The 22371-nt window shown below is 32.6% G+C and overlaps 2 protein-coding genes and 1 pseudogene across 2 annotated transcripts; all 3 read right to left on the bottom strand.

The window, feature by feature from the left end:
* Positions 1-620: 620 nt before the first annotated feature.
* On the bottom strand, positions 621-7165 carry LOC120174626 (annotated as a pseudogene).
* Positions 7166-8551: 1386 nt separating this feature from the next.
* Positions 8552-9907, bottom strand: LOC120174588 (S-adenosyl-L-methionine:benzoic acid/salicylic acid carboxyl methyltransferase 3-like). The gene is made up of 4 exons (XM_039181386.1): positions 9833-9907; positions 9334-9741; positions 9008-9256; positions 8552-8934 (listed from the first exon to the last, which is right to left on the bottom strand). Exons 1-4 carry the CDS (start codon positions 9905-9907, stop codon positions 8557-8559), a joined length of 1110 nt encoding a protein of 369 aa, XP_039037317.1. The 3' UTR covers positions 8552-8556.
* A 7770-nt stretch (positions 9908-17677) lies between these two features.
* LOC120174589 (salicylate/benzoate carboxyl methyltransferase-like) lies at positions 17678-19112 on the bottom strand. The gene is made up of 4 exons (XM_039181387.1): positions 18993-19112; positions 18499-18902; positions 18168-18416; positions 17678-18094 (listed from the first exon to the last, which is right to left on the bottom strand). The coding sequence occupies exons 1-4, from the start codon at positions 19069-19071 to the stop codon at positions 17717-17719; spliced, it is 1110 nt and encodes a 369-aa protein (XP_039037318.1). The 5' UTR covers positions 19072-19112; the 3' UTR covers positions 17678-17716.
* Between the last annotated feature and the right edge of the window lie 3259 nt (positions 19113-22371).

Below are 22371 nucleotides of genomic sequence, written 5' to 3'. Positions count from 1 at the left end.
CAACACGGGATGGTGGAAGGCAGCAGGTTATGAGCGATATGAGATTTAAAATAAAAAATGGTGTGCATGAATGTGGTGGAGTTTTCAACATATTTGACTAATTTTTTTATTGTTTGACCTGGTATCTTTAGTAAAAGTGGGTTGACCTAATAGCTTTAGTAGTACCTAGATCTCTCATTGAATACTTTCATAACACAAATTTCTAAATTTAAAACTTATATCCAACCCTAACAATTACCCAAAATTACTTGATTAACCGCATCATATTTTGGATAATTATCGGTTTAGTCCCTGAGGAATTTTCGGGGCATTACACCAACCCCATAAAGTTGAACCTTAATAAACCACCGGATCCGATTACACCATCAACAGTAACAAGAAGTCCGACAATCTATTTTTGTGGTTATGTTCTTTACTTATTACAATTCGGATTCCAACATTTGTTACAACAACTACAACTATACTGTATTAGCACATGCAAATAAGCTTCAAGTATAATGTAAAACTTTCTTGTGTATAATATACACATTTAAATTCAACGTTTTTGATAAACGTACATTCAATTAGCTAATTCCTGAAAACAAATCCACACTAACATAAAAAATACAAGTCCTTCCTTGTTAACTACTTCTTTGCCATTGAAACCCAATGTTAACCTTGTTTTGATGCATTGAATTCGCTGCATTTTCTGCAAACTTTATGAATAACTCGTCAATTATAGCATCTACAAAATGACTGCATATCATAGGCTCCAAAACAGCTCGCATAGTTTTCCCCATTTGCATATTAATGTTGAAACCCAAGTCTCTGTTACGTTGCTCCTCATCTCTATTTAAACAATTGACGAAAACTCGTAGCTCCTCAATTTCAAACGATCCTTCTCTCTCAACAATCTCAGCCACTTCTTCTTTGCATGGTGCATATAAAGGAAGATTGAATGAATCCACATCAGCCTCTTTCACAACTCCCTACAATTCTTAACAAAGTTAGTTTATTACAATAGAATAATTGTAGCCAACATTCTTTCGGATCAAAACAAACCTGTGCAACCAAGTCAAGAAGGGATATAGCAACAAGCTCCAAACCATAATCTTCGTTGGAGGGATTTGGGGTTTTCCTAGCTGTAAAGGTTAGCACCATACGACCTTGGGGTATTATATATTTTGAGCGCATGCTTAAAAAATTTGTAAGTCTTTCCGAAATTGCTGTGCATAAGCTTTGACAACACTGGGAGGACTTGATCTTGCCATGCATATGTTCCCCTTGTTCTCCACCCCAACTGGGACCTAACCACGAGCATGATCATAACATCAAAACAGGTATCGAAGATAATTAATTGTATGAATTTCGTAAAATGACTGACCATTGACAGCCAATGCAGCACATAGGAAGAATGCACAAAGTGGAGGCTTCTAATAGCCTGTGATAGAAAGAACCTGCAACAACCCCTATATAACACCTTTCCTTCACCATATCTCCTTTCTCTTTCTTCAGCCTCTCAATGAAACCAGGAAATGACTTAAACACAGAGTTGAAGTCATTCTCTGGAAAATCATTTAGAATCACTTCAAATTCAGGTAATTTCAACTGTTGCCGCTTACATATCCCATGGATGGCGTCGATAACTTCCACTACAACAAATTTATCAATTTATGACGAAATTTCTATATGACGCTGCATATAACGTCACAAAATATACTATATAGGTGATGTTTTTTAATTTTTGTCACATTTAGTGATTGATGGTATATCTTTTATGATAATCTTTAAAATGGTCATTAATTTTCGTCACTATATGTTTGGAGCCAAAATTTACCTCCGAAAAAATTAGTGGGAAACTTTTCAATGACGTTCAGATTAAAATTAAAATTTAATAAAGTTGATTTGATTCGATTTGTTATAAATTGACTCATAATTTCATAAGGTTGATTCAACTTACAAAATTTAAAATAAAGTTTGAATCATAAAATAAGACTCGAATAACTCAAAATTTTTAGTAATTAATGGTTTCGTTTTTAACTTCGTGTCGTCTCTTAACTCTGCATGATATAAGTATATAACATACGAAAAAATATGAATAAATATATGTGTATATTGTATATGGTTATAAAATATTGCTTAAATTGAAATCAATTAGTACTATAACATTATAAATATTTATTGCTAAATTTAAAGAGAAATTCGAAAAAACTCAATTTCACTTAAAATAATTTCGAATAAAATTTGAGTTATAAAATATTACACGTCAACTCGAATCTTTTAATTGATTGTACTTTTAATTGAACTGGAAACAATCGATACTCGCCGCTAATTGAACCAACAATTCGTTTTTGATTTGGATGCAAAACTTTTTTTCTTTCCTCTCTTTTATATATTTTTTCATTTCTTTGATTACAATAATAATAACATTAATAATAAACTGATTAGGGCTAAATTATGAAAATAGAAAAGAATAATGGTAAAAAAGCAATCAAATATATTAATTAAGGACTAAATTAGAAACGCTACAAACTAAGGAGAACCAAAGATGTAATTACCCGACACTAAAGAAAACATGTTGGTCCAGCAACTCTTTATATTTCCTTTTTATATATTTTGTTTTTATATATTTATTTACTTCCTCTCTTCATAAAACCCTCTCTTTCCCACTGTATTGCGTCGCCAGCCATGGTATTGACCGCCGTCAGCAGAGCCGTTGAACTCAAAAAATGCACCAGCATTTCTCTTGGGCCTCTTAATCACAATTTCAGCCTTGGTTTCAATGAAAAACTCCTCAATTTTCTCAAATTAGTCGCAAACGTTTTGGGTTCTTACCTATGATCTCCGCATTCCGCTGTTCGATAGAGCCCATCTTCACATATGTTAATCCTTTCATTGAATAGAGACTCCCTACAGTTGGGATTGTCCTTTCATCACTTTGATCACCTGAAAGTGGCAACGATCGGAGGTAAGCCTTTTTTTCTTTGATTTCTCCATTTTCACTTTTTTTTTTCTTTTTACATATTTGGGTTTAAGGTACTACAATGTTTTGGGGGGTTTGTTTTGTTGGAGAGGTGATGAATTTGAGTGATGACGAGTGTAGAGTTGGGACAAAGGACAGTGATGGACGATGGGTGTGAGACGCTAATTCTTGGATCGTAAAGGCCAGAAAATTTCATGGACTAATTATCACCATCATGCTTCTTCTTATGTTGATGTTAATAGTTGTTTTTCACTCTTTTAGAATTAATCTATGATTTCTGAAAATAGTTATTTGATAGAAACATTATTGTCTCTATAAGCAATTGGTTTGATAGCTTTTTCTGTATTTTGATTATAATCTTAACCATATATGGATGTCACTTTACGAACAGTGTGTGACAACAAATGAGAAAAGGTAAAGATAAAGTTTAGGACCTCATATACTTTTCAATAATTTTAAATTTTGTTAACTAATTATTTGTTCTTATCAATGGACTCATCACTAGGATATTTGTTGCATGTAAAAGAATTTTTATGTCTTATTCCCATGATTGGCGTCTCTCACTTTTTTCCTTTCTTTCTTTTACTAGAAACGAGAATGATTGAAACTACTATTAGTTTGGCCTGCATATTATGACATGATTAACGGGTCTATCTTTATATTACTAGCGTATTTCAAAAAGCTTTGTTGATGAATTCTTTATGGTATTTCGTTAGAATTTCCAACTATTGCAGCTTGCTTGTGCTTTCTACAATAGCCATGGTGGCTGGTCTATCTTTTTTTCACTATTCAATATGTCAGGTATTTCTCTCATAACATTGTCTTTATATATAAACACAACTAGAAATCCTTATGTTCTTCATCTTCATCATACAATAACTTTTCTGATCCAATCTGTTGTGACTTATTGTATGTGGTTTTGTGCTGATTTTTCATTAACAAATATGGTTTTGTACTGCTTTTGACCATTATTTTCCAAATACTCTTGTCGTTTGATTTACTTGTTGTTTTAAAGTTTTTGGATATTTTTTGGTATCTCCAACTTCTGAGTATTGAATTTACATTTTATAAAATAATTATATCTTATATATATTGGCAAGAGAAATTAAAAAATAGGTAGGGTTTAATTAAAACTTTACAAATTTCAATTCACTAAGGAAGAACATCACCCTTGATCTTCGTTAGTTCGTTTATCATATAGGTATTCTATTAATAGTGGAAGTTAATTAATTAATACTTTAAATCATAATTTCTAATGACTCGATTTGTTCTCTGCATTATCATCGTGCATAATTTCTTTTCTGGTTTTCCAATTTGCTAACCCAGTTGTTTCTTTGTTTTTCAGTGTTTAAATTGGAGATGGTCTAAAGCTTGGGCAATAGGCATAGGAGCAGTGGCAGTAGTAGCTTGGATCGGGACAAACATTTATCATAATTTATAAATAATTATGTACTTTATTGTAATTTATAAATAGTTATGTACTTTATTATAATTTATAATAGTTTTGTACTTTATTATAATTTATAAAAAAAATTGTAAATTATTGTAATTTACAAAAAGTTTTGTATTTTATTGTAATTTATAAATAGTTTTGTATGTAACTGAAAATTATAAAATGTTTTTCCTTTATTATAATTTCCAAAATGTTTTATCCTTTATTGTAAATTCCAGAAGTTTAGTCTCGTAATTTATGGATTTTATTTTTAATAAAGAAATTGTGACGATATGTTTTTCATCATTAATACAATAAAATTGTTATATTACCAGTGACAATAATAATAATTAATGACATAATTTTATATTATTTCATAACATAGTTGAAGACACCAAATTTTGTCCTTTAATGTTGTTGCATTATATAATATATGTCCTTTAATGTTGTTACATTATATAATGTATTTACACCTTAGGTCATATTATATAAATATATCTATTACATTATTGTTCCCATTGGTTTTACAGGTCCAAAAGCCTAGTGCCAACAAGTCAAAACCCAAACAGTGGTTGGCCCAAGTACAAACAACTAAGCTGCCCAACATCACGTGTAGCCCAAACCCGTGGTTTCCAGAAACCCTAACCCTACTCTTACCTCCAGCCGCCAGCAACAGTGGCCGTTGGATCTAGACGAGATCCAACGGTCTATAATGGAGATATTTAGGGTTGTCTCAAACCCTAGCCAAGAGCTTCACCCTAGCGCCGCACGACTTTGTTCGAGAAGCCCTTACGCCTCACGCATCCCAGCTGCTCGGTCAAACATCATCCTCGCGCCTCCCACGACTGCACGACTCTCGGTCCCGAGATATCCGGAAACAAACAAGAACAATAGAGTTTGATTAGGACTCAAAGTTGTCATTTTTTTTTCTAGTATAAATACATGTAATCAACAGAGAGGGGGGAAGTTTTGGGAAATATACGAAACATCAGCAAAATACGGAGGGGAAACAAATACGAAATACAAGCTTTTTTTTTTACACCCATACATACGAAATACTCGAGCAAAAGACAGTGAATACTACGAGCTTTACACGAGATCCACACAGACTACACAAAAAATACGAGCAGAAGATACACGGAAAAAGGAAGAAATCCGAGAGAAAACGAAGAGATTGGGGAAGCATTCGAAAAGAGGGGAATTAGAAAAAACTTGTACTCATATTCGAAATCAATTCCAAAGAAATCAGATTCAAGCAACATTTCCCAAGAGGTATTATATATATATATATATATTACATGCATGTTTAGTTTCGAAATAATAGAATAAAACTAAGGAAAATATTACGACCTTACCTTGGTGTGGCCGAGAGAGGTACGTTCGGCGTTCCACGGCGACGATGGCTTCCTTCTCTCTTTGCGTCGCAGTGAGAAAAGCAAAAGGAGGAGAGGCACAGCTGAAAGAAATGAATTCACGCGTGATATCAAAGGTTTTTTATTTCCATAGACTTTTCGGGTTAACTAGGACATGGGTCATTAGAGAGTTCCACATTTTTAGCTATGGAGTTATGTTTAAATTTCATTTAATTTGGTCATCAGTTGCATTTGTTTTTATTTTGGACTCTCTATTTTACTTTTATTTTAATTTAGTCATTTCTGTTTTATTTATTATTTTTTTTCTTTCACGGATTTAGTTTAAATATTTTTTTTATTTTTTTTTATTTTTTTAAAAAAAACTAACCCTTTTACTTTTTTATTTTATTCATTTTATTTTCTTTTTTTTTTTAATTTTTTATTCATTATTTCATTATTTTTGTTTATTATCTTTTTTCACTAACTTTTAATTATCTCTGTTACCTATTTTATATTAGAATTTTTTTCTCGTATTTATTTTTATTTTATCATCTAACATTTTTTTTGGCATTTTCAGTGGTAATTTCGATCAATCAAAGGTAATTATTCGAATCGAATTTTTAAATTTCAATTTAAATTCTTAATTTTCGCTACTAAGACAACCGACAAATTAATTGGTACGGAAAGGACGGTTCAAGGGTGCTAATCCTTCCTTGACCGTAACCGACTTCCGAGCCCGACACGTTTCTGGTAAAATGCAGATCATGTAAGATGGTGTCCGACCCACCTAAATTTGTTTTAAAGTGGTCGGTGGCGACTCCAATTCATTTAATCCAAGTCGAAGCCCGATTCCGGAGCCCAACCGAAAGACGGTTCCGACAATAGTTAATTGTCATTGAATACAAATTATAATGTGACATTATGTGTTAACGTCACTATATGTTTAATAATATGTGACAAATATATATATATCGTCACATTTGATATTTAGTGACACACTTAGCGTGACGTTCCTATGACGTCAATTTTTAGGTCACAAAATATAAATTGTGACGTAAATGTAAGTTTCAGTGACAATATTTTAGATGTCACAAATAAATAAATTTGTTGTAGTGTTTAGATATAGTCATGAAGGTGTTAGGACCTGAAGAGCAACCCAAGTCTGCCACCTTCATGCAAGTTGGAACAGTTTTGCTGAACATATCTGAGACGGATTCTTCAATGATTGGCATTACCTTTAATATCACTGCGTTCTAAAAGCACAAACAAGTGTTTTAGCTTATATTTGTTGAAGAAAAGTAGGTATAAAATGGAGAAATTAATGAATAATATTGAAAAACATACTTGAATAACAGAATTATTGGCATAGCAAATTTCATGATCCGCTTCGTTCATGCGGAGAACCTTTGCTTCTGCCATTTTGCTTCTCTACAAAATCGATATAATGTGGCGTTTCCTTTATTCTCTGCTGTAAATATATATATCCATAGACAACTGATCTTCTATACGTATTTCTTTGAACATAGCTATACGATATTCTTGGAATATTAGAGAAAATACAAAAGAGGAATGAGAAAGTAATGATTATATTTCTTAACTTTTTCTGAATACAAGTACAGTGCTTTTATAAAAAATTTACAAAGCCAGTCTAACCGTGTAGCTAACCTTAACTGCTCACCTCTAACACTTTAACAGCTTATTAAGCACGCACAACTGTCTATTCCAATAGATATCGACCAACATGCTTTCTTTTATAAAATTTGTTCTTTATCGAATTTTTTAAATTAAAAATTTAAAACTTTGATCATGATTATTTTAAACAATTAAATCTTATAAAATATATATTTAAAATTTTGAAGATTTTTAAAATATATTTTTCATATTTTTATTAATAATAAAATTTAAATAAAATTTATGTAATTTCTTTCTAAATAATAATGAATCAAAATAAAAAAAAAATTGATAAGAAAAGTCAATAATAGTATTATTATTTATTCCTGCATCTACAACAGCGGATATGCAGATATTAGGTTGGTAAGCATTATGCTAATTAGGAACGAAGAAAATTATATTTTAATGAATTTGACCAGGTAAGCTATTTTCTGCATTTAACTTCTGATTTGAATTATCTTGTTTTAGTTCATAATTTTCCCTCTTTTTTAAATTTGAGGTTAATTTAGAATTCAAACATCGAATATAGAAGGTTAGAATTAACAAATTAAAAAAATTTTATGAGTTGATTCTAAATTAATATCTAAAATTATTTATGGATAATTTTCCCTTTCTTTCGATGTAGGTATTAAACTTAGTGTAATTCAGGTTAGATAAAGAATACATATCCAAACATTTATGAATTATGTCGTATCTTAATGTTGCATATTTTGTGGATCACAAATGAGTTGGAACTTCATATTTTGTATACTAATTATCTCAGTTATTTTGTATTTAAAATACTGAAGATGGTTTTTGAGAAATTTTAAATCAGAAATTTTTATATTGTGGATTTTGGGTGAGCTTGAACGTAGCACTTTAAACCTAATGTAGACATGCATTGGATGTAGGGTGTTACAAAATTAAAATATGTACTAGCATAAATAAAAAAACATAAATAAATAGTTAGAACTATAACACTAAACTAAATTGAAACATACAGGCACAATAAATACGAAGTAGATATGATAAAATGGATTATTACATAATGCACACGATTAATCTTAAACATAAAAGTTAAAGTCCCGATTAGGAAATCTTTCTTTATCCATTGCGTATTGGACCATCATTTAGTTGTAATTAAGGTCCTCCCTTATTAACTACTTCTTTGCCATTGAAACCACAATGTTAACCTTACTTTGATGCATTGAATTTTTTGGAGGATTCGCTGCATTTTCTGCAAACCTTATGAATAACTCGTCAATTATAGCATCTCCAAAATGACTGCAGATCATTGGCTCCAAAACAGCTCTCATAGCATTTGCATAGTTTTTCCCCATTTGCATATTAATGTTGAAACCCAAGTCTGTGTTACGGAGCTGCTCATCTCTGTTTAAGCAATTGACGTCCACTTTGAAAACTCGTAGCTCCTCAATTTCAAACGATCCTTCTCTCTCAACAATCTCAGCCACTTCTTCTTTGCAAGGTGCATATAAAGGAAGGTTGAATGAATCCACATCAGCCTCTTTAACAACTCCCTACAGTTCTTCACGAAGTTAGTTTATTACAATAGAATAACTGTAGCCAACATTCTTTCGGATCAAAACAAACCTGTGCAACCAAGTCAAGAAGGGATATAGCAACAAGCTCCAAACCATAATCTTCGTTGGAGGGATTTGGGTTTTTCCTAGCTGTAAAGGTTAGCACCATACGACCTTGGGGTATTATTTCTTTAGAGCGCATGCTTAAAAAATTTGTCAAGTCTTTCCGAAATTGCTGTGCATAAGCTTTGACAACATTGGGAGGGCTTGATTTTCCCATGCATATGTTGCCCTTGTTGTTCTCCACTCCAACTGGGACCTAACCACAAGCATGATCATACCATCAAAACAGGTATCGAAGATAATTAATTGTATGATTTTCGTAAAATGACCGACCATTGACAGCCAATGCAAGGCATAAGAAGAATGCACGAAGTGGAGGCTTCTGGTTGGGAATAGCCTGTGATAGAAAGAACCTGCAACAACCCCTATATAACACCTTTCCTTCACCATATCTCCTTTCTCTTTCTTCAGCCTCTCAATGAAACCAGGAAATGACTTGAACACAGGGTTGAAGTCATTCTCTGGAAGATCATTTAGAATCACCTCAAATTCGGGTAATTTCAACTGTTGTCGCTTACATATCCCATGGATGGCGTCGATAACTTTAGATATAGTCATGAAGGTGTTAGGACCTGAAGAGCAACCCAAGTCTGCCACCTTCATGCAAGTTGGAACAGTTTTGCTGAACATATCTGAGACAGATTCTTCAATGATTGGCATTACCTTTAATATCACTGCGTTCTAAAAGCACAAACAAGTGTTTTAACCTATATTTGTTGAAGAAAAGTAGGTATAAAATGGAGAAATTAATGAATAATATTGAAAAACATACTTGAATAACAGAATTATTGGCATAGCTAATTTCATGATCCGCTTCGTTCATGCGGAGAACCTTTGCTTCTGCCATTTTTGCTTAATCAACTTCTTTACAAAATCGATATAATGTGGCGTTTCCTTTGTACTCTGCTGTGAAAATATATTCAAAGTCTAAGGGTCTTCTATACGTATTTCTTTGAACATAGCTATCCGATAAAGACTAACAAGCTACTTTTTCTTATTATTTGTTAAAAGTCACTTTTTTTTTCGGTGCAGGTGCATGGTCAAATTCAGGATTCACCTGATTTTCTTAAAAATTTAGTAAGGGAAAATTACCAAATTTAGGGTATTTATAAGATTTATCCTCAAGTTTCAACTATAAATACCCTAATACATTTAGTTTCAAAATCATCTCATATCATTCTAGCTTTCTCCCAATACTAGAGAGAATTTAGAGAGTTTCTTGAGAGTTGTTTTCTTCTTTTTATCAAGAGAGAATTGTCATTGTTTTCTCCTTGGTCGATCAAGAGAGGTTGTAATTCCTAATTTCTCATAGTGAAATTCTTCTACCGTTGCCCGTGGTTTTTACCCTATATTATTTAGGAGTATTTACAACTTGAAACCCTAGCTTGCGCATGTTAAGTATAGGTAGTAATTATATCTGGTAAATTTTATTTGAACTTGATTGCAATTATCTGACTTGAGGTTTGATATAGACGATGGTTTAAATTGATTTCCAACTCCAAATAAATTGAAGTGAATCAAATTTAAGACTAATATAGACCCAGTTATAAAAATGAAGGGGGAAAAAAAAAATAACAGCGGCACAAAAAAAGAGAAAACTAGAGTTCAAAACAATTACATAATTTTTTAAATCATTTTATTTTTTTCCATACATGAAAAATATTATTACTTAAATTTAATATAAAAATAGTTTATTTTTACTTATGATTTAAAGCGAAAATATTATCTCATGTATAAAACTAGTTAAATCAATATTCATTCAAATATAATTATTACATTATAAAAATTCAATGAAAATATTATATTTATAGTTAAAAATCTGATAATAAAATTTATAATTAAAAATTTATAAAACTGAATACAGTTTAAATCTGAAATAATAAAACCCATACACCTTGTTATTAATTCTTCTGATGGGTCGAGAGCGCCGAGTCCGGATGGTTGTAGCTTGGATTTTTTCAAAAAATTCTAGAGGGTTATAAAGGTTGATGTCATGTTGTTCATGACTGATTTTTATTGGGACAGAGTTGAGGATCTTTCTTTTAATAACTCTTATATCGCGCTCATCCCGAAAAAAAATGAGCCGATTTTCCCGGAGGACTACATGCCAATTTCCTTGGTGGGGAGTTTGTACAAAATAGTGGCTCGAGTTATGGCAAAAAGAATGGCTAGTTGTCTTAATGAAGTGGTGGGGGAGAATCCATTCGCTTTTACTTCCGGTAAACAGATTACGGATTGTATCTTGATTGCGAACGAAGTTATTGACGACTTCTCTAAAAGCAAGAAAGAGGCAGTGCTTTTTAAAGCAGACTTTAGTAAAGCGTATGACACAGTAGATTGGAATTTTCTGAACCTGATTCTAATGAAAATGGGTTTCGAAAAAAGATGGAGGAATGGGTCCATTTTTGTATCTCGTCTCCGTCCATTGCCGTTTTAGTCAACGGCTGCCCGTCGACTAATTTTGTAATAAAAGGGGTCTTAGGCAGGGTTGCCCATTATCGCCGCTGCTATTTAACGTTGTGGGAGAGGCCCTTAGTGTCATGTTAAACAAAGCAATCGCTACTGGGTTGTGCGGTGGTGTTGGAGTTGGGTCTGGAAATGTAGAAATTTCGCATATTCAATTTGCCGATGATCTTCTATTATTTTCAGCAGCAAATGAAAATAGTTTAAAGAATTTCAATCGTGTTCTTAAAATATTTGAGTTGGTTGCGGGGTTGAAATTAAATATGAAGAAGTCTAAGATTTTTGGTATTAACGTTGAAGAAAGCAGAATTATTAGATGGGCTGATACTATTAATTGCGGTTGGGCTTCGTTTCCTACGACTTATTTGGGTCTTCCGTTAGGTCACAAAAAGAACTCTTCGGCCTTGTGGCAACCTGTGTTGGACAAGATATACTCTCGATTACAGGGCTGGAAAGGTAAATTTTTATCCTTTGAGGGCAAGATTACTCTCATTAGATCAGTATTATCGAATTTACTTGTCTATTATATGTCCTTATTCCCTATTCCTAAGTCCATAGCTGATGCCATTAATAAAGTCATAGCTTCTTTTGTTTGGAAGGGTAATTCGGAAAGGGGTATTCACTGGTTAAAGTGGGAAAATATATGTGGACCCAAATCTCATGGGGGCTTGGGTTTTGATGATGTTAAAATTAGGAATCGTGCATTGCTTAATAAGTGGATTTGGAGATTTGGTGAGGAGAATGATAGTCTCTGGAAAAAAGTAATTGTTGCTAAATATAAGTACGGGCCAGATTCTATTGTTCCAGATGTGGTATGTAAGCACAAATCTTCTTGGGTGTGGCGTAATATTGTCAACCCTGTCGTTTCTAATGAAGGAAACATGTTTGCGGATTTTATTTGCGTTATGGGAGATGGTGCTAAAATTGAATTCTGGACAGATCACTGGATTGACATGTTTTCTCTTAAATCATCATTCCCCAGAATTTTCAGTTTGGCTTTAAAAAAATCTGGTAAGATTGTTGAGTTTGGGAATTGGGAGAACGGGGTCTAGGAATGGAATATTGAGTTAAGGAGAGAGCTTTTCGAATGGGAAAAAGAGCTATGGTCTGAGTTTCTTTTGGTCCTGTCGAGAGCTGTTAGTTTAGCTCCCGTTCAAGACAGATTGCATTGGTTAGGGGCAGAAAATGGCAGGTACACTTCTAAATCTTTCTGTTCTAAGGTGGCTACTGCTAGTAAAATGGAAGATTCTATTTGGAAAGCGGTTTGGTGTAAATTTGTTCCTCCAAAAGTTTCTGGTTTTGTTTGGAAAGCAGTGCATCAAAGATTGCCGGTTTCTACAGAGCTGGTAAAGCGAGGAGTGCTCAACTCTGATCACCTTGTGTCACTGTGAATGCGTCTGGAAGGTTTGGCAAAGATGGTGCTCGGTGTGGCAAATTAATATTGTGTTTCCTAGCAATGTCAAGGATTTGCTGCAAATTTGGGTTTCACAAAATATCAAAAAGAAACTTCGGGATCTTTGGAATCTCGGGTTCTTCGGTTTGATTTGGAAAATTTGGCTTTGTAGGAATAAAATAAGGTTTCAAGGTAACCCCTTTTCGGCTGATCAGATATTCAATTTAGCTATGATTCAAATAGGTGTTTGGGCTTATTCCAATTGGCCATCGTTGATTCAGAGTGTGCAAGACTTTGTTCGCTGCCTCGAATCCTTAGTGATTGGATGCTGCTGATTTTTGTTGTGCTTCTTTGTTTATGTTTATGGTCGTCTGCTCGGTTGTTGGGATTTGTTATTTCCTGTTTGTTGCTGGTGGTTGCTAGCAGTGCAGCCTTTGTCTCTGCTCCTTGCCCAGGAAGCATTTCCTATATGCTGAGTTGGCGGTTCCTCATACAGTTTTGGTTCGGTTATCAGTCTGTCCGGGTTTATATATTTTGCGATAGCTCAATTATTGTTCGTGTTTCTGTTGCAATTTTGCTGAGTTTCCCTGGTCGATGCATATCTTCTTCACGGCGTTAGATTTTTCTGCAGGTTGTGTTATTTGTTTACAATTGTTCCGTTCGACGTTCACCCTCCTAGTGCCTGGTATCTTGAAGCAATGGTTCTGTTTCCAGATTATGCTGCTCGGACGCTTTAGCAGGAAATGTGCATTGGTTGGTTGTGTCTATTTCAATTTAGTTTTCTTGTAGGGGGCAGTATGTACCTTTATTTGTGTAGATACTATGGTCTGTTTTAGCTTCGTCTTTTTGTACCTCTGCTATGATGATTTAAGGTTCAAGACTGTATATTCTTTCCATCCCGATGTTCACTCTTTTTCCCTCAATTAGGCCTAGGAGGGTTTTTTAACGAGGTTCTTGGGTGGTGTACTTTGTGATCTTGAATACAAAGTATCAATTTTACAAAAAAAAAAAAAAAAAAAACCCATACACAATCCGAACGATTCAACTGTCGCATCTAATAATAACTACCTATACTCAACAATATTGAAATTGAAGTAAATAAATAAAATGTCCATTTTATTTCTTCATATTTTGTTTTCTATACCGACACATACAACAAAATACAAGTGGTCATGCGTTATTCAATAATAGATTTCCGGATGCAGAAAAGAATATATAATCAAAATAGAAGAAAGAGCAAAGTGAATAAAATGGAAAATCTGGAATTTACTAGAATTGGAAAACAACTCTAAAATCGAGCTTAATATTTTAGTCTCAGAATTTTTAACGTCTTTAATTTTAAATTTGGTATTTTAAAGACATTTTGATTTCTAAATTCCTTGAATTATCTATTTTGGAATTGAATTCATTTTAAAATTCTATTTTATTTTAATTTGTGGATATTACTTTATAAAGTATTATATAAGATTTTTAACGTCTTTAATTCCTTGAATTATATAAGATTTTTAAATTCTATAACGCCGTTTGTTTGAATTCCTGTAGCTTTCCCTTGCCGCGTCTTCAAGCCTTTAATCCATTCAAATTGTTAATCCTCGGCGGTAAGGAAGTCGATTGAATGTTGCTTAGTGATCATGAGTTTGATTCGTGTCAATTCAGTTTTGCAGTAGTTGGTCGTCAGTAATCACTTGCTTAATAAACCATTTAGTCCAAAGCGTAATTTAGTTGCCGTGCTATAATTGTTTCAATTATGTTTGATAATTTTTCCGTTGAATTTGGAATAATTAAATTATTGTCGATATAGTGGTGATATAAATGAATATCTTTTTTTTTCCTTGTTGATTGATTGATTGGAAATTGAATTGGAAGCAAGACTGTTTTGTGAAAATTGTGTGTATTAGATGCAAATTGGTTATATGTTATGTGACGCACGTTGGTCTATTGAATTTCGACTTTATGTTATATATTTGGATTATGTGATTATGTAATTCTTTTTACATTCGGATTAGATCGAAAATTGGATATATGTTATGTTATCATATCATTTTGGGTTGGGATTGATAGGGAAGTTTAGTGTGTTCACCCGACGGGGTGATTTTCACTTCGGATTCGAACCTACTCTACGGACGGTGTACGGTGTATGAGTGCATTTATATCTGCATATTTACTCGTACTATAAATATTATGACTCGGACTGTGATTATGCTTATTGATTTTTTTTGAATACTTTATTTATTCGCATATTTTGACTGCATTGAGATTTATATCTCAGTCCCTTTATTTCTCCCTTTTAGATATTTCAAGATGTTAGGACCATATTGACATCTCGAGGACCATAGTCTCGAATTTAAATTACTTTTTTGAAGAAAAAAAATTATTTTCTGTTCAAGTGATAATAACTTTATAAATTATTTGAAAATCTGATTTCATATCTATCAAAATTTTATCACTTCGGTGATCAATGTAACCTTTTAGATTTGGTCGTAACGTCTAGATCAGGTTTAGGGGTTACATGATGTGATGGAGATAGTTTGAAGATGAAGATGGTGCGATGTTGGTTTTGTCCTAGAAATCCTCTTGAATATGATTGTTCAAATAAACTCAGCCAAAGGCACTAAGACCCTCCAAGAATAGATTCTTAGCAATTCGATGTGTGAAGATAGAATTCATTATGAAAACTGGGAAGAGAGAATATGTTAAAGAACAACTTCGAAGGCACAAGGATCATCACTTGCAAAAAAAATCTAAAAGTATATGTATTCAAGAAAAAATGATTAAAATTGTGTGTGTATAAGAGAAGAGGTTTCAAACTAGGAACTTTGCCAGTGAGATACTTAGGAATTCCACTCCTCACAAAGAAAATCTCTGAAAAGGATTGTGTGGTCCTAATTGATAACATTAAATCAAGACTGCACCACTGATCCACAAAGAACCTTAGCTATGCTGGAAGACTCGAGCTAATTAAGACTGTGTTGTCTAGTATTTCTAATTTCTGGTGTAGACAAATATTTCTGCCAAATTCGATCTTAAAGCGTATAGAGCAACTTTGCTCTCGATTTTTTTGGAAAGGGTTTGACACTGCTGCTTCTGGAGCAAGAGTAAGCTGGAAAATATATGCTTCTTGAAATCCGAAGGAGGGCTCGGGATTAAGGATATGAAATCATGGAACAAAGCTTGCATGATCTCTCTTATTAAACTCATTCTAGCTGGGGAATGTTCCCTTTGGGTTGCCTGGCTATATCACTACGTCTTCAAGGATAAGGACTTCTGGTCTGTCGACATCAATTCCACAGCAAGTTGCAGCCTCAAAAAACTCCTTAATCTCAGACCTGAGGCTCAACAAATTCTTACCCCTGCTGCAAACAAAGCTGGTAAAATCTAGGATTCTCTTCGGGAGAAGAAGGCAAAGGTTTACTGGCAGAAACTTCTTTGGTTCCCCCTGCACTTTCCTAAACACAACCTGATAACATGGATGGCTTTCCTTGATAAGCTCCCAACGAAGGTCCGTCTTCAACAAATAGGGCTCATCAATGAAAGCCACTGTATTTTCTGCAACTCTGCTCCGGAAACTAGGGAGCATCTTTTCCTTAAATGCCCTACTGCTGTCTTTATCTGGAAAGCAGTGTTCTCATTCTCTGGTTTAATTTTCCCTGATTGTTCTTGGGATGTTTTCACGGTTTGGGCAAGCTCCACTTGGAAAGGTAAGTCGTTGCTCACAATGATCATGAAGATAGCATTCAACGTCACCGTTTACTTGATTTGGGAAGAGAGGAACAAAAGGGTGTTCCAACAAAGAGCTCGGTCTGCTGAAGATATTATCCAAGCCATTAAAAACACTGTCAGTCTGATTCTAAGGGGTAAAAATATCAATAGAATTGATCTTGTTAATATTACTTTATGTAATCAATGGGGTATTGAAGAACATTGATTCTTTTGTAAGTATTTTGTAATTGTTTTGGAACTCTGATTGTAATTTTGAAGCAATCTTTGCTCTTTGGATATAAAATCTGATTTATCCAAAAAAAAATACTCCAAACGTATATATATTCAAGAAAGAAAATGATTAAAATAGTGTGTACAAGAGAAGGGGTTGCCTCCTTTTATAGTCTAAAGTATACAAATTTCAAATCAATACGAATTCAAAACTCATCAAAACACAATGAAATAAACTAATTCAAAGTATAGCAGGAAAACACTTGAGACGTGCAAAACTCATCCAATGGGCCCAGTTTGAAATTTCAACGTGCATTTATGTGTCATACAAGTTAAAATATGCATAAACACACTTAGACATAGTTGGCCCAGTGGGCACTAACCCAAACGCATGTGAAGAAAAAAGCCATACAGAGTTTGAACCAACACAGACGATTTTACGAAGTCTATTTAAGCAAACTTGTGTCAAAGGGAGGCATTGAAAGAGAGCATAGTTCTTCATGTGATGAGGACTTAATCTCTTGTATTGTTGGATTTATGGTGAATTAATCTCTTGACGGATTGTATTTATATTATGTCCAGAATATCTTTATTTATTATTTATCAATATTTCCAGTTTTAAGTTGCAGATAGTAAAAACATTATATACAACAAATGAATACTTGCAAATATGATGCAAGAATTTTTAGTTCACTTGCTCTCATTTATTCAGTAATCATTTTGCTACAAAACCAACCTTTATTTATATATATAGAGAGAGAGGGAATACAACATCAGACACACATGTTCAAACTCAAAATATATTTAAAAATTTTAATTGAGAAACCTTTCATTATTCGTTGCCTTCTGAGCCATCAATTCCTTTATTAACTACTTTTTTTTCAAGGAAACTACAATGTTAACCCTCCTATTGAGCATGGAATCAATTAAAACGTCCTCCACATTGGCAGCAAGCCTTGTGAATAACTTGTCAATTATAGCATCTCCAAAATGACTGCAGATCATTGGCTCTATAACGGCTCTGATGGTATTCGCAATATTTTTCCCCATTTGCGTATAAATGTTGAAACCAAAGTCTTTGTTACAGAGTATCTCATTTGTATTTACAGGATCCGCGTCCACTTCAAAAACTTGCAGATCAGTAATTTCAAATGATCCTTCCTTGGAGACAATCTCAGCCACTTCTTCTTTGCAAGGTGTATAAAAAGGAAGGTTGAATGAATCCACATCTGTCTCTTCTACAAGTCCCTGCAATTCTTAATTAAGTTAATTTATTGCAATTGAATAATTGTAGAAATAGAGTAAATGGATTATATGGCACCTGTGCAACCAAATCAACAAGTGATTTAGCAACAAGCTCCCAACCATAGTCTTCGTCGGAAGGGTCGGCATTTTTCCTAGCCATAAAGGTTAGCACCATACGGCCTTGGGGTATGATTTCTTTGGAGCGTAAGCTTAGAAAATTTGTGAAGTCTTTCTGAAATTGGTCCGCATAAGCTTGGAAGACATTGGGAGGACTTGATCTTGCCATGTATACGTTTCCCTTATTGTTCTCTAGCCCAAATGGGAGCTGATGATAAAATCAAAGTTAAATGAGATTAAAATAGATTCTTGATTAGATCAAAGAGAATGGTTTTGGTCAAGTGACCAACCTTTGTGAGCCAATGAAGAGCATAGGAAGAATTGACAAAGTGAAGGCTTCTAGTTGAAAAGAGTCTGTCATAGAAAGAACCCGCAACTCCTCCTATAAAACACCTTTCTTGTACCGTATCTCCTTTCTCTTTCTTCAGCTTCTCAATGAAATCAGGAACCAACTTGAACACAGAGTTGAAGTCATTGTCCGGGAGGTCATTTAGAAGCACTTCAAACTCTGGAAACTGCAACGCTTCTCGCTTACATATCCCTTGGATAGTGTCTATAACTTGAGATATAGTGTGGAAGGTGTTAGGTCCTGAAGAGCATCCCAAGTCTGCCACCCTTATACAAGCAGAAGCCATTTCCTTGAACATATCTCTGACCGATTCTTCAATGATTGGTGTTATCTTTGATATCACTGCTTTCTGAAAGCACAAAGACTGGTCAGTATGATATTTGTTGGAAAAAAGAATATCAATAAAGCAGAAATCATGTAATAATGTTCAAAAACAGATTTGAAGAACTGAATTATTAGCATAGCTAATTTCATGATCTGCTGCATTCATACGGAGAACCTTTGCTTCTGTCATTGTGCTTGCTTAATTTCTTTACAAACTTATGTACTTTAGTGTTTTCTGGTGTGTTTTCCTTAACATTCTGATGTGTGTGTGCATATATACCCACGCGAATCAAACATGGATTATAGATGCATCTGCCTAGTAATTAATTGTTTATGTGCTGAAACTGTAAGGTTTTTTCCACATTATTTCGTCTGTAATTTTTAATTAGGTTCACACATTCAGTTTGGTCAGAAAAAAATGGACGTTCTTTGGAAAGAGCTGTCCAATAACGACCGCCTCAGTCTTGTTTATGAATAAGTTTGGTAACAACAAGAGAATGACGAAATCAATGGTTTAATATCAAGGAAAAATGTCCATTCGCTAATAAAAATAGTGGATGAAAGGGACTTTTTATTATTTTATACCTGCAGCTAAAGTTAAGAATAATAAAACAATAGAAGAATTAAAACGTGGGATCGGTCAACCCTCTTATTTCTTTAATACCAAACCAACCGCAAAAAAACTCACTTTTTTTAATTAATTATGCACCTTGATGTAGCAAAACTAATCTTTTGCTTATGGAAATTATCACTATACATGTAGAGTGTGGAGATATCTTCACTATACATATTGTGTGTTGCCACAAACTAAGTTATCACATTTAAATTGGTCGAGAACGTTGAAATATCTTTGTTTCTTTACAAATTCTTCCTAACACGAATCGATAAAATGGGGACGCATTCTTCCTAGTGATAGGAATTATTCCATTACCACTCTACGGGACTTTGAGAAACCTCCACTCAAAAAATATCGAGATATCTGCAAGAATAATATTAGGAAAGAATTGTCTCACACCTAGTCGTTACAGCTCCACGAGTCTTTCGAATAGTGTAGGATGCCTCCTCTTAGCAGTAAAATTTTCTCCGCTGCCACTGTAATCTTAGAAAAAATATTGATATTTTTACCATTCATCACATGTTAAAGTATCGACCATCATATCGTAGTATCGATATTTATTTTTAAAAAAAATTATATTTTGCAATCTTCTCATTTTCTATGTTTTTTTTAATTCGAAAGTATTGATATTTGTGGAAAAATATTAAAACTTTGCATCCTTCTTATTTTTCATTTTTTTAATTCGAAAGTATCTATACTTATAGAAAAATATTGATATTTACCGATCAAATAAGTTTATCAGTTACGTTATTATAATTAATATATTAAGTTTCAGTTTTTATTAAAGTTTATTTTTTCAGATCTCCTATTGTGTCGTTTTTTTAACTTTATATTAATATTGCTTTCCTTTGACAATCCCAGCTGTCCAATAACGACCGCCTCAGTCTTCTTCATGAATAAGTTTGTTAACAACAAGAGAATGACGAAATCAATACGCGAGAGATATTCTGATAAATGATCGGTTTGTCTTTGTTCAATAATTCGGTGATAAAATTAGTGGATGAAATGTACTTTTCATTATTTTATTCCTGCAGCTAAAGCGGCCAATATTTGGTAAGTGTGGAAAATAAACTTATGAATAAAAAATATATATTTTGTTAAAAAATTAATTATTAAAATTATAAGAAATTAATTGATTTAGTGAGATGAGGTACTAGGTTCTTTAAGCAAGATCAGGAGTTCGAATCTTGACGTTTGCAAATGGAATAAACTGGGTTGGGAGGGTCGCCCTCGCCTCTGAATACCCGATCTGAATTAGTCGGTCAATAAATCAGATACCAGTGATTAATTCAAAAAAAACGAACGAATCGGTCCATTTCCTTTATTTCTTCACATTTCTTTAATATCAAATCAACCATAATAATTAGGATGTAAAAATTTACTCGACTTAAAAATTAATTTAAATTTAATCTATTTATAATATGAGGTGATGATAACCTAAAATTGATTTAATTCGGAATTGATGTTGATTTGAACCGAATTGTACCTAGTTATTTTGGATATAAACCCCACCCGAAAACAACCTAAATCTAAAGTGAATATGATAATGTGATGACCGAACTCGACATGCATCCGACTTAATATGAATCTCAACCCGATATTAAACTGGTAAATAACTGATAAAACTCGACTTTAAACTATCCGAGATTTGATTTTACTCAACATGTAATTTACTCAACATGTTAATTGATCGAACATGTAAATTATCCAACTTGTTGTTAAACTGGTCTGATATTAATTCAGCTTGATATTTACCTGTCTTGTAAGTTGTAAATTTGTAAATTGTAATTGACCACTGATATTCTAACACGACAATTGACAAAATATTTCTTCCACATTTAAGGCAGATTATTAATTAGGATCACAATAAGTTTACTTTCTATAATGTAATTTATAAATATATTTAAAAGTTCAATTAAAATAATAATTTATAATCGATAAATATATTAAAAATAATTATTCAATATTTAAAGCACATAATTTATTATGACCATTAGAATAATAAATTTAAATATAACTATTAAATTAAAAAAATCTTTATATTTGTGTAAATAATAATTAATAAATTATTTATATTTTTATAATACTAATAATAGTAACTTTAAATTATTAATTAATTTATTTAAATTATTTTTATTAAATGATTTATTTATTGATTATTAATTTTATTAGATTATACATTAGATTATATAAAATGATTTTAAAATATCGATAAGTATAAACCATTTAATAATGTAGGGAGAAAATAGAGAAAGAAAAAGTTCATATTTCAAAGCTTCATTAAAATTTTAAAAAGTAAGGAAAGAGAGAAGAGAGAAACTTTTCATAAAAGTTTATCTATATAATTATATTAAATCAACATTTATACTTTATACTTTATAGGTTATATGTTATATTTATATTAATATTAATATTTAATCAAAATTTAAGAGTAAATTCAAGCTTTCAACCCAAATTGATCCCTATTTATTTTTTAATTTTTGTAATTTAGTCTGATAATTTTAATATGGTGATATTTTTGTTCATTCTAGTCTTTAAAATTACATTTTTATCTGAAATCAGCACATATTTATTTCTATTTTTTATAATTTAGTCCAAACGTATAAATTACATAATAAACCCCAAACCCTATAAATATTGTAATCTCCAAACTCTATAAAATTTTATTCACCAACTTTTCAAATGAAAGCAATTTAGTCCAATTTGATTAACTTTAGCTATACATTTTGCAATTGTTTCAATTTGATCCCTACGCATTATTTAATTTTTTTAAATTTAATGTTTGTTCAATTTAATCCTTAAAATTATATTTTTATCCAAAAGTCAATGATTAATGGTTCAGGTCAGAACGGTTCATCCGGTTTGGGTCAGCGA

Source organism: Hibiscus syriacus, unplaced genomic scaffold (genome assembly GCF_006381635.1).
Source record: "Hibiscus syriacus cultivar Baekdansim isolate YM2019G1 unplaced genomic scaffold, ASM638163v2 tig00112114_pilon, whole genome shotgun sequence".
Lineage (NCBI taxonomy): Eukaryota > Viridiplantae > Streptophyta > Magnoliopsida > Malvales > Malvaceae > Hibiscus > Hibiscus syriacus.
Note: the sequence above shows the minus strand (reverse complement) of the source record. Positions and strands in the feature narration are given on the sequence as shown.

Coding starts and splice junctions, on each gene's coding strand:
- LOC120174588 (XM_039181386.1), bottom strand. CDS start 9,907: ATGGCAGAAGCAAAGGTTCTCCGCATGAACGAAGCGGATCATGAAATT. Junction 9,742..9,832: donor CCAATAATTCTGTTATTCAA/GTATGTTTTTCA, acceptor TTGTGCTTTTAG/AACGCAGTGATATTAAAGGT. Junction 8,935..9,007: donor TTCTTGACTTGGTTGCACAG/GTTTGTTTTGAT, acceptor GAAGAACTGTAG/GGAGTTGTTAAAGAGGCTGA.
- LOC120174589 (XM_039181387.1), bottom strand. CDS start 19,071: ATGACAGAAGCAAAGGTTCTCCGTATGAATGCAGCAGATCATGAAATT. Junction 18,417..18,498: donor CTCTTCATTGGCTCACAAAG/GTTGGTCACTTG, acceptor TTTTATCATCAG/CTCCCATTTGGGCTAGAGAA. Junction 18,095..18,167: donor TTGTTGATTTGGTTGCACAG/GTGCCATATAAT, acceptor TAAGAATTGCAG/GGACTTGTAGAAGAGACAGA.